Here is an 11,573-nt window from a genome sequence, read left to right as displayed (position 1 = left end):
CTTTGCGCAACAAATGAAATAGACTTCTGTCACCACATCAGGTTATTAACTGTGGTAAAATGTCTCGTAAAAGTTTGATCCTTTGCTCAAAGTTTAGATATCAAATCTATTCTTAATATGGGTCATTCTAAGTTAAGAGATACTTAGTTGTATGGAGAGGCGGCACAACAAAAATGATAGAAAGTTAACAAACATGATTGAAGTCTTTTTTTTATCGAAACACTTGTTTATATGTTTTTTTATCATTGCCGATGAAAATACCTCATAACTTAGAATCACCCACATCTCAAAAGTGACGTAGAAATTAATCCACTACCACACAATTAAAAACAAAAAAGATAAGTTGTTTATAGAAATACAATAATTTATATATTTTCATTAGCTAGTGAATTAACCCGCTTTGAGACAAGGTACAGTTCATTGGGTTGTTAATAAAATAAAACATGTATCATAATATGTTTAAAAAAATATGAATTTTTAGGTTTCATAATATCATGTATTTTGTATTTCTGGGGTAGTTTTAGAATTTCCAATACTATATTATTCTGTTTTTTATTTATTTTTTCTTTTTCTTTGATCGATAAAATTTATTTCTAATTATTTATTTATTTTATCTTTTTCTTTTAGTAATTATTTTTGTCCCATTTTAACATTTAACACTGGTATCATGATATTTTACATTATAAGTCCCGCAAATTGCTATAGCGCTGGAACTATGTCTCATTAACATGGAAATGACATGGAATAGATAAAAATATACCATCAGCTCGAGAAACTTCAGTCTAGTGCTGACGTCACTAAAATGGCGGCCACGCGCTTAAATTTTACGTACAAATAATTATGTATAAGTATCGTCTCAAGTAAATAATTGATTTTTTTCGGATCGCCATTTTTTTTCATATAAAAACGCTTTTATTAAAATGTAATATTTACATAGAACAATTTTTTTTACAGAAGAACGATACCGACTGCTGGCTTCGATTCCAGCTACTCTATACCTCATCGGTAGCTTCACGATGCTAGTCGTTTCTAGTATACTTAAGGATAGTTGATTATGAGCTTTAATTTCTAAGGAATAAGTGTCAATTTGTCATTTGTTATATTTCCACACAGTGTAAAGGTTTTCGCCCATTGTACAGGACGTGCCATGCGAGACCATGTTTTGGCAATTTTACGCTAGAGCAATAAACTACGTCAGTGGCGTCGATTTTGATGTTACAGAGTAGGTATCTGCATCTTTTTCTTTTTAATATTGCTTAAAAAGGACGGAGAATGAATTTTAAATTTAAATTATTTAAAAATACCACCGTTGTATGACGTTCGCAATCAACTCTGATTGGATGAGCTCTCACTATTGGCTACAATGTACCTACTTTTGCAGAAAAAGACAATAAATTCAGCCAATCATTAAATGCAACTTTTGCAGGTTTTATAATAGTCATGAATGACAGTAGAACGCAGAACATTATGGCAAAATCTATATATTAAAAAACATGCATCAATCGTTTGGGTTCGTTTTGACCACTTCCCGATATGACCACTTCCCGATATGACCACTTCCCGATATGACCACTTCCCGTTACGACCACTTCCCGATACGACCACTTCCCGATATGACCACTTCCCGATAATAATCAATAACTGCCTCATTGGTCTAGTGATTAGCAGGTTTAACTGCGGATGACGAGGTCCTGGGTTTGATTCCCGGGTCGGGCCAAAAAAAGACACTGGATTTTTCTTAAGAAATTGTCACCTCTGCGCCTCGGAAAGCAAACCGTCGGTCTTGCGCATAATCTCTCTCTCTCTCTCTCTCTCTCTCTCTCTCTCTCTCTCTCTCTCTCTCTCTCTCTCTCTCTCTCTCTCTCTCTCTCTCTCTCTCTCTCTCTCTCTCTCTCTCTCTCTCTCTCCCTCTCTCTCTCTCTCTCTCTCTCCCTCTCTCCCTCTCTCTCTCTCTCTCTCTCTCTCTCTCTCTCTCTCTCTGACCGTGTCGGATTTCCGTCCCATCGCGCTATGAGAGTGAGGGAATATAGAATTTTATTGTTAAGTTTAAACATACTGTTATAGTCCATAAAGGGAACTGGTTATATCAGGAAGTGGTCATAACGGGAAGTGGTCCTAACGGGAAGTAGTCATAACGGACCTAAACGGTATCAATGACTAGTAAAAGTTGTGTGACTAATCAATATCATGGGCCTGTATAGTCGGCGAAAACCTTAAGAATGTTCATAACCCATAGTCCCATAAGTCCCGCAAATAGCTAATGCGCGTGGTCGCCATTTTAGTGACTTGAGAACTAGACTGAAGTTTCGAGCTGATGGTGTATTTTTACTTAAATATACGTCATTTCGATGTTAATGAGACACGGTTCCAGCGCAATAGCAATTTGCGTGACTTATAGACTGTTTTTATAATTTATTTTGACATCCTACGGCATTCATAGTAATTTAAGCTAAGCTATAATTAGTGTTTTGTAAAAACGAAAATAATGCTCAACAAGTCTTTATTTGTTCCTATTTATTAATTTGTTAAATAAATATCAACGTCTTCTTTTAAAATAAGCGGTTGCACAATTTAATTATAAAAAAACAGGCCAAGTGCGTGGCGGGCCACGCGCATTGTAGGGTTCCGTAGTCACAATTAACCTCGAAAAACAGATATAACTCCTTAACCTGTGAACCCTACTTAGCCATGATAGTTTTCCTTTAAAATTGATTATATATACTACTGCTGTGCATTTTTTCACGTTCCTATATACTACCATTTGCCTGATGGGGGGGGACACTTGACTAATAAAAATTAGCACTTTAAAACATCATATTTTACAAACGGATTTAAAAATCGAAACTACCCTAGTATGCTACCCGGAAAAAAATTATTTATCACAATATTATTTCACCACGTTGTCGGCGTGATTAATATTTATACCTATGCCAAATTAACAGGAGAACGGACAGACTTTTTTACTACGGAACCCTAACTAGGCGTCTATTCTGGTGACTTTATAAGTGTTACTTGCTGTGTAGGTTTAGGTTTGACGAATCGTAACTATTTATTATTTAAGTATTAAGTAATATTATCATTCCTATGCAGATAACAAATTACTAACTATTAATTCAAGTAAAAATGTTAAATTTTATAATATACCTAGCCTGGTAATGTGGCTAAATATATGATACTACTAGTTGATGCCCGCGACTTCGTCCGCGTGGACTTAGGTTCTTTAAAAATCCCGTGGGAACTCTTTGATTTTCCGGGATAAAAAGTTGCCTATGTCACTCTCCATGTCTTTATCTATACCCATGCGAAAAATCACGGCAATCCATTGCACTGTTGCGACGTGATTGAAGGACAAACCAACAAACAAACACACTTTCGCATTTATATAAGGGTACGGATATAACTTATGCTCGCGACTTCGTCCGTGTGAAATAAACAACTATAAGTTTCAAACCACCATTTAAACCACTTAGGGGTGTAATTTCGAAAAATCCTTTCTTAGTGAATACCCACTTTACAAAGAATACACCCTCCAAATATCATGTCTCTAGGACCAGCCGTTTAGGCTGTGCGTTGATGTCAGTCAGTCAGTCAGGACTTAACGGGTCGGGAGTTAACAAATAAGGCCAAAACTTGAAGTACAGTTAGCAATTTGTTATAAATTAAAAAACTGAAATTCCTATCAAAATTAGCTTTTGCATTTTGAACTTTTTGTTAGCTTAGTAAGTATTTACCTATATTTATTTAGGCTATTTGTAATTATTTATTGTGATATTATTTTTTGATACAGTCATTTATTTGATAATGATTTTTGTTTCTTTTTGTATTTGATTTTTACTGTACTTAATTAAGTTGGGTTATTGCATATATTATTAGTCTTAAGAAAATCTATATAATAATTTCTATTTCAACGACATTCTATCAATTTGTTATTTTATTCAATTGCATTGAAATTTGAAATAAAGCATTTATTGTTGGTTCAACTTGTTTTTTTTTATATCTAGAAATATTAATAGGATAGGTACCTAATAATTATGTCCCCCCGACCGAATTTCGAGAGCTAAGATGGCCTAGTGGTTTCGACTTCCCTATTCGGGAGGTCGGGGATTCGATCCCCGGCACGCATCTCTAACTTTTCGGAGTTGTGCGTTTTAAGAAATTAAATATCACTCGCTTTAACACTGAAGGAAAAAATCGTGAGGAAACTTGCATGCCCGAGAGTTCTCCATAATGTTCTCAACGGTGTGTGAAGTCTGCCAATCCGCACTTGGCAAGGCCATATCATTATATTATGTATGTAAATTAATTATTTTATTTATTTTAAAGTTCGCGCCAAACAATCCTGCCAAAAACGGTTGGTAGTATTGAAAATAGTTTAAAAACACGATCATAGTGATAGATTTAAACACTGATCTCTACTAGATACATAATACGAAAACGCTGGACTTGCTATTGCCGACCTGTTTTTGAACCAACTTGATTTATTGCCATTTTGGCGCTGATAACAGCATTGATCATTGCTCTAAGGCATTGAATGACATGCGAGTCCTGGAACTAAAGTGATGAGACATCTGTCAGTCTTAGCACCACAGATTAAGTACCTATTCAACACGAAGACCATTTAACACAAAGTGTCAATTTTAATTCCTGTAGGGCGATTGTCTAAAACCTGCATCAATCATTACTACAATCTCAATTATTCTGCTTGGCTGAATTTGTGCCATTCTTGTTGCAACAATGCATTGTAGCCAATAGTGAGCGAGCATTAACCAATCAGAGATGATTGCGATCGTGACATTGTAGCTGTCAAACAACCGCGGTAGGGCCACTGGTATACTCGGTGGGTAGTGGGCGCTCAGCGCATTTGAATTGGCAGAAACACCATTTTGTATGGCACAGCTTATCTAGCGTACTTGTACAGCGTATATGTTCATATCAGTGGCTTTTAGTCACTCAAGTGCTTATTTTATTTATTAATTTTTATTTAAAAATCATCTCACTTGTATAAAAGATATTTTTCAAACTAAAATATGAGGTACCTTTGGAGCTGTGAATTAAATCTGTTGCTGAAACCATAGATAAATTATTGGTCTCGCTCGGTGTATGGCTGAAACTTGGATGAATGATTAGGTACCAAACATTTCATATTTTCGTTCAGTAATATATTTGACAGAAAAACAGACTGACCAACATAAAGAAGAAAATAAGATGTCAAAATCACGGGTTCTTATCAAATTGTAAATAAACTTTTCCTTTATCAATAGGTTTGAATATACTATAATCTGATCAAAATGGTAAATACAATAAAATTCTAGATGTGGACGGAGATATTTACGTAATTAAGTATACCTCATATACCTGTCTTATTAAATACCTTCCTATATTATAGTTTCTTGTACCGACTTAAGTATTACGATCTATAATAACTAAAGAACTGAAAATGTTTTTATTTTAGTGCAAAAAATAAGAATATGACAGAAGAAGCGTATATAAATAAACTTCCATTCGAACTCTTCGAAATAATATTGAGAAAAATCAACGGGTCCGTCTTGGGAAAATGTAGAAGAGTGTGCAAAGGTTGGAAAGAACTGATCGACAGTTCAGAATATTTGTGGCATGAAAAATGTCGAAAGGAGTTCAAAAATTCCTCGAAAATCGCTAAAAGGAAATCCGGTAACCAATGTACTTGGTATCACATATACAGAAATCTTTATCAATGGTCAGATTTAAAGGAATATGACATAGAAATAAGGGAGTTCTACAAGTTTTCATTAAGTGACATTTCGCATGTATTAAACATCGATTACGGAATTCTACCACTGAGAGACGACAAAGGTACATTTCTGTATGACACAAGTACATTAAAATATATTACTGTTGCGTTACCAGAACGAAACTGTTTAAAAATTATGAATAACGACTATGTAACAATTATGCAAGTTAAATCTGGTATATACATACAACGAACAGTTGATAGTGATACTCCGGAATTTCTAACGGAGGCATATTTGAAAACAGATGATTTTATACTGGCAAACACCATATTGTATCTTCACCATAACCGAAACATTTTCTCATTGGATCTAACACTTCAAGAATTCACACCAGAATTTATCGTTACAATAGATTATAGTATCAAAGAAATGCAATATAACGAAGGTGTATTATATTTGTTTACTGACTATGGATATATAGCGACTCTTGATACAAGTAGTCATTGTTTCAAAGTTAAATATAGACCTATAAATTGTCCAGTAGAATGGATCAAGCAGATCAAACATATACGTGCAGTGGACGACAAGAATTTTGTATGTTACTCACGTAATTTAATAAAAATTGAGGTAAGAAAACTAACAACTGTTATAAATCCCGCAAATCGCTAATTCGCGTGGCCGGCTAGACTGAAGTTTCGAGCTGATGGTATCTTCTCTTCTCTCTCTGGGCACTTAAACATTTCCGTCTATTGTGCGTGAGCTGATGGTATGTATATTTTTATTTCGGCTGACATCAAGATTACCTCAAATTGATGTTAATGAGACATGGTTCCAGCACAATAGCAATTTGCGGGACTTATAACAGTGAATTTAAAATGAATCTAATGATTATTCTTTTTTTAAAAACCATACAACTTACCTTCCCCTCGTGGACTACACAAATTTCAACCCGATCCATCCAGTAGTTTGAGTTGTGCGTTGATAGATCAGTCAGTCAGTAAACTTTTCGTTTTATATATCAGTACCCTTATTATAAATGCGAAAGTGTGTTTGTTTGTTGGTTTGTCCTTCAATCACGTCGCAACGGTGCAACGGATTGACGTGATTTTTTGCATAGGTATAGGTAAAGACCTGGAGAGTGACATAGGCTTTTTATCCCGGAAAATCAAAGAGTTCCCACAGGATTTTTAAAAAACCTAATTCCATGCGGACGAAGTCACGGGCATCAGCTAGCTTAGATTTATTTTGCTTTGTAATTACAGGTAGATCAATACAAGCACCTTTATCTGGAGTTCCCACCAATCACAGCATTGTTTTTCTACGTGGACATCATATTGTTTGCCACTGGCGATGGAAAGATTTTGCTGTACAGACTTTCAAGCCAAGAGACATCATTTAAACCCACTTTTGAAACACTGGCAAGGTATGATGTGTATAAAATGAGTTCTCACGCGCCATTTTAACTTTATGCTTCAACTGTCATGTCAAAAGTACGATTTCAGCTCTTATTTTAAAGGTGAACCATACTTTTGACATGACTAATGACTATTATATATAAATTTTTACAGACTGTCTGTCTGTCTGTCTGTCCGTCCGTCCGTCTGTCCGTCCGTCTGTCCGTCTGTCTGTCTGTCTAGTAAGTAAGATAACTATATCAAGTGGGGTATCATATGAAAGGGCTTCTCCTGTGGATTCTAAAACAGATTTTTATTTATTTTTATGAATCATAGTTTTTGAATTATCGTGCTTGGCCGGTTTTTTTTATTGAAAATCCGGCCCTTATATTAATTCATCTATTTACACTCTCAAGGTTACCCGAAGGAAAAGTCGCCGTACAATTGGATGTATGCGAAAGAAGATCCGGACCTTTAATAGTAGCATCTACGTTTTTCGAGCTCTACGTCATAGAAATACCGTTTTTTCCTTACGTAAGTTATATTACTTTACTATTATAGTACGCGACAGGTCGAGATAGCAATCGGGGTATGAGGCGGGGAGGGACGCCCCGCACACCCGCCCTATCCACCCGAATCAGGGTTCCTACTGAAAACCAGCGCTGTATGTTTTGTACTTGTGCAAGACATATGGCATTTATGCTGAGTAGGGACCTTTTTTTTTGGGTTGTGCCACACATGACATACTTTATTCCGGCGCTTCTTCTACTTGAGGTCTTTTGACTTTACTACTCAAGTATTAGAGGCGCCGGGATAACCTAACCAGGTCTAGCTGGTAATGTGTGGTACAGCCTTAAAAAATAAACGTTTTTCTTTCTTTCTTTTCTTTCTATCCCGCACCGGGTTAGCGCGGGGACTGTACGGGTTTGCGGAGCGTCGCCACCCCGATTGTCATCTCGACCTGTTGCGTACTATCAGTACCTTTATTATAAATGCAAATGTGTTTGTATGTTGGTTTGTCCTTCAATCACGTCGCAATGGAGCGACGGATTGACGTGATTTTTGCATGGAGGTCAAAGACCTGGCGAGCGACATAGGCTACTTTGTATCCCGTAAAACCAAAGAATTCATACAAGATTTTTTAAAACCTAAATCTACACAAACGAAGTCTCGGGCATCAGCTAGTAAAAATCATTTGAAAGTTACGTAGCAGTGAAAATTTGTGAAAACCCGTGAATGCAGATGCAATTGGCTGGGAATTAGTTCAGTCTTCTTACTATGTATGATCAGTACCTACCCCTTATTATAAATGCGAAAGTGTGTTTGTTTGTTGGTTTGGCCTTCAATCACGTCGCAATGATGCAACGGATTGCCGTGATTTTTTGCAGGGGTATAGATAAAGACCAGGCTACTCAAACATAGGCTAACTTTTAATCCCGGAAAATCAAAGAGTTCCCACAGGATTGTTAAAAACCTAAAAATCCACGCGGACGAAGTCGCGGGCGTCAGCAAACAATTTGTATAAAGTTTAAGATATTGGACTACACTAATTTCAAACCCCTATTTCACCCCCTGAATTTTCAAAAATCCTTTCTTAGCGGATGCCTACATCATAATAGCTATCTGCATGCCAAATTTCAGCCCGATCCGCCCAGTAGTTTGAGCTGTGCGTTGATAGATCAGTCAGTCAGTCAGTCAGTCACCTTTTCCTTTTATATATAATATATAAAAGATTATAGCACCACAGTCCCTCGGCAGCCCCAACAGCATTCTGAATGCATTATTTTACTTCACTCTCAGTGTAGATGAGATTCTTCCTTTTCTTCTCTAGAGATACGGAACCCTAAAAAGGAACATTTTTTATTAATTCAATTTTCAGGAAAAGCAGACCACAAAATCGACATTTACAGCGGACAAACTGCACATGTACAAAAGGATGCAGAAACTCAAAGAAAGATTGAAATCTAATAATAATCGTGATTAGTAGAAATACGTTTGCTTTTTGCTGCACTGCAAGTTAATTAGGCACAGCGGCATCTATTATGTGATTTAGTAAACTAATTATTCATTCAAAAATATTTATTTCGGTAAAACAATTTCACATAGCGCGTAGAAATACTTCATCCATACTAATATTATCCATACTTAATATTATAAATGCGAAAGTGTGTCCGTCTGTCCGTCTGTCTGTCTGTCTGCTAGCCTTTCACGGCCCATCCGTTCAACCGATTTTGACGAAATTTGGTACAGCGATAGCTTGCATCCCGGGGAAGGACATAGGCTACTTTTTATCCCGGAAAATCAAAGAGTTCCCACGGGATTTTTAAAAACCTAAATCCACGCGGACGAAGTCGCGGGCATCAGCTAGTAGAGAAATAATTGATGAGCACATTTTAATATTTGTTTTGTGATGTAACCACAAATTCACAGTTTTCGAATTTTTATGACTCACATACGAAGGATTTCGTACCATCATCGTACAAGATTATAACACTTTTATGTGCAATACTGCAAGTTAACTACGGACAGCACCATCTATGATGTGATTTAGTAAACTAATTACTTGTTCGTGAACACATTTTAATTTCTGTTTTGTGATGAAACCACAAATTCACGGTTTTCGGATTTTTCCCTTGTGCTATAAGACATTGCTGCCTTTCATGATTCTAGGTCAACGGGAAGTACCCTATAGGTTTTAATTCCTCCGAATTGACGAGAGACAGACAGACAGACAGACAACGAAGTTCGGTTTTTCTTTTGAGGTACGGAACCCTAAAAAGAAAGCCAGTGTGAACATACTAGTATTATTTTGGAATACTTCATTAGTTTAGTTACCTAGTTTGTAAACGCTAATTACTCCAAAAATAAATATTTATTGTCAATATTATTGATTGTTTATTAATATTTTCAGATCAATATAATTGTTTATTAATAATATTTTAAGATTTTACTCTTTGTTAATAAAAATAATCGCTTTACAGTGATTTAATTTTTAAGTTTATTTTATTTTGCATACCTATTTGCATTTCTCTTTTGATGTACAACAATAGCGTGAAATCTATAGAGCGCACTCTGACTTAGCTTAGACTTAAGTCAGAGTTAAAACGAGACAGATATATTAGATATACATCTGTCTCGTTTTAACTCAATCTTAAGTCTGGACAAAGTCAAAGTGCGCTCTACATATAGATCTTAGCTGAGATCTATAGAGCGCACGTTGACTGAGAATCTTATTTTATCAACAACCAATAGACGCCTACTGCTGGACATAGGTCTCTTGAAGTTACTTCCACACGCCACGGTCTTGCGCCCCCTGAATCCAGCGGCTCCATGTGACACCATGAATGTCGTCCGCCCACCTAGTGGGTAGTGGGGTAGTCTTCCAACGCCGTGCTTTCTGGTGCGAGGTGGCTATTCCAGCATCTTGGGACGGTTACCGGTTTTTCGAACTATCACTTCAGCTTCAAAACCCACTGAGCTATGTCGGGTACTCTGGTCTTCCTACAGATCTCCTCATTTTTGATATGATTACGTGCAGAAACTACAAGCATAGATCTCCGTCACCCGCTGAGTGACTCTTGACCTTTCCTAGAGCCTTACCATGTCCTACTAAGGACTTGTAGTAGTTCCAACCGTAGGTATATACTCAGGCAGTGGCGTGCAGGTCATAGAGGCATAAATGCACTGCTTACCCCAGTTGTAATAGCTCAATGCATATTTTTCATTATGACCTGCCAGTAAACAGGTTCCTACCTAACTAATGCTTACCCTGGCTTCTAGCCTTGTGCACGCCACTGTACTCAGGGCAGGTTAGCTGATAAGAACATGACAAAGCAATATAGCATAGGTACCTATTAATACAGGGTGTAACCAGAACGCTAGTAAAAACTTAGCGTTATTGTTATACTATCTAAACATCGATAAATATTTGCCTCAACCTTTTGTAGTTTCAGTGATTTTTCGAACCCACAATGTATAGCGTGTCAAACTGGTCTACTTACGCAACGTTCGTTGACCTGTAGCGTCAGTCAGATGTTTTATTATTTGCAACATATCTCCTTTTTTTTTCGAGGGGCAAATCTTCTGAAGATACCCAGTCGGGTTATGCAATATATATCCTTTTATTTTTTCTCGCGTTTTTTGTGGTATGATAGGTATGATTTCATAAATTTACATAGATACTGGGGCCGATTCGCTTTCACACAATCTCTAAACCTAAACTAAATTAACAGGTCTACATCTAGTGCTATGCTTTTCTGCAAGCAACATTATTAAAGGGATAGCAATAGATTTAGACGTATCATTTTAGTTTAGTTTAGAGATTGTGTACAACGGAATTAGCCACATTATCACCTGTCTTCGATTTTGCTTGCGTTCTGGTTACACCCTGTATAATAAGCATAGCAAAGACTAACGTGCACAACAAAGTCATAGGTAATGGACAAAATCGTTGGATAAGGGATGATTT

General features: G+C 36.5%; 2 protein-coding genes across 5 annotated transcripts in view; both read left to right on the top strand.

Annotated features, from left to right (window-relative positions):
* Nucleotides 1-3,980, top strand: part of LOC117993777 (glycerol kinase 3-like) — a 36,297-nt gene extending 32,317 nt beyond the window's left edge. The window contains exon 14 of the mRNA XM_069507167.1: nucleotides 955-3,980. Within this exon, the coding sequence (XP_069363268.1) occupies nucleotides 955-1,052 (98 nt within the window). The 3' untranslated portion in view covers nucleotides 1,053-3,980. The remainder of the gene's footprint in view (nucleotides 1-954) is intronic.
* Nucleotides 3,981-5,167: 1,187 nt separating this feature from the next.
* LOC117993824 (uncharacterized) lies at nucleotides 5,168-10,101 on the top strand. 4 transcript variants are annotated; one of them, XM_069507281.1, is made up of 5 exons: nucleotides 5,168-5,234; nucleotides 5,453-6,338; nucleotides 6,974-7,134; nucleotides 7,522-7,639; nucleotides 8,985-10,101. In XM_069507281.1, the coding sequence occupies exons 1-5, from the start codon at nucleotides 5,206-5,208 to the stop codon at nucleotides 9,087-9,089; spliced, it is 1,299 nt and encodes a 432-aa protein (XP_069363382.1). In that variant the 5' UTR covers nucleotides 5,168-5,205; the 3' UTR covers nucleotides 9,090-10,101. The 4 variants fall into 4 exon arrangements, with proteins under 4 accessions (XP_069363382.1, XP_069363384.1, XP_069363383.1 ...); XM_069507283.1 differs by having other exon boundaries at nucleotides 5,194-5,291; XM_069507282.1 differs by having other exon boundaries at nucleotides 5,221-5,332.
* Nucleotides 10,102-11,573: the final 1,472 nt, after the last annotated feature.

Source organism: Maniola hyperantus, chromosome 25 (genome assembly GCF_902806685.2).
Source record: "Maniola hyperantus chromosome 25, iAphHyp1.2, whole genome shotgun sequence".
NCBI classification, from domain to species: Eukaryota; Metazoa; Arthropoda; class Insecta; order Lepidoptera; family Nymphalidae; genus Maniola; species Maniola hyperantus.
This window is presented reverse-complemented; position numbering and strand designations above follow the sequence as displayed.

What these genes read in the sequence shown, in the direction of transcription:
- LOC117993824 (XM_069507281.1), top strand. Translation starts at nt 5,206, where the DNA reads ATGTCAAAATCACGGGTTCTTATCAAATT. An exon ending in TCACGGGTTCTTATCAAATT is followed by an intron (nt 5,235 to 5,452) that starts GTAAATAAACTT and finishes TTTTTATTTTAG; the next exon opens with TGCAAAAAATAAGAATATGA. An exon ending in AAATACCGTTTTTTCCTTAC is followed by an intron (nt 7,640 to 8,984) that starts GTAAGTTATATT and finishes TTCAATTTTCAG; the next exon opens with GAAAAGCAGACCACAAAATC.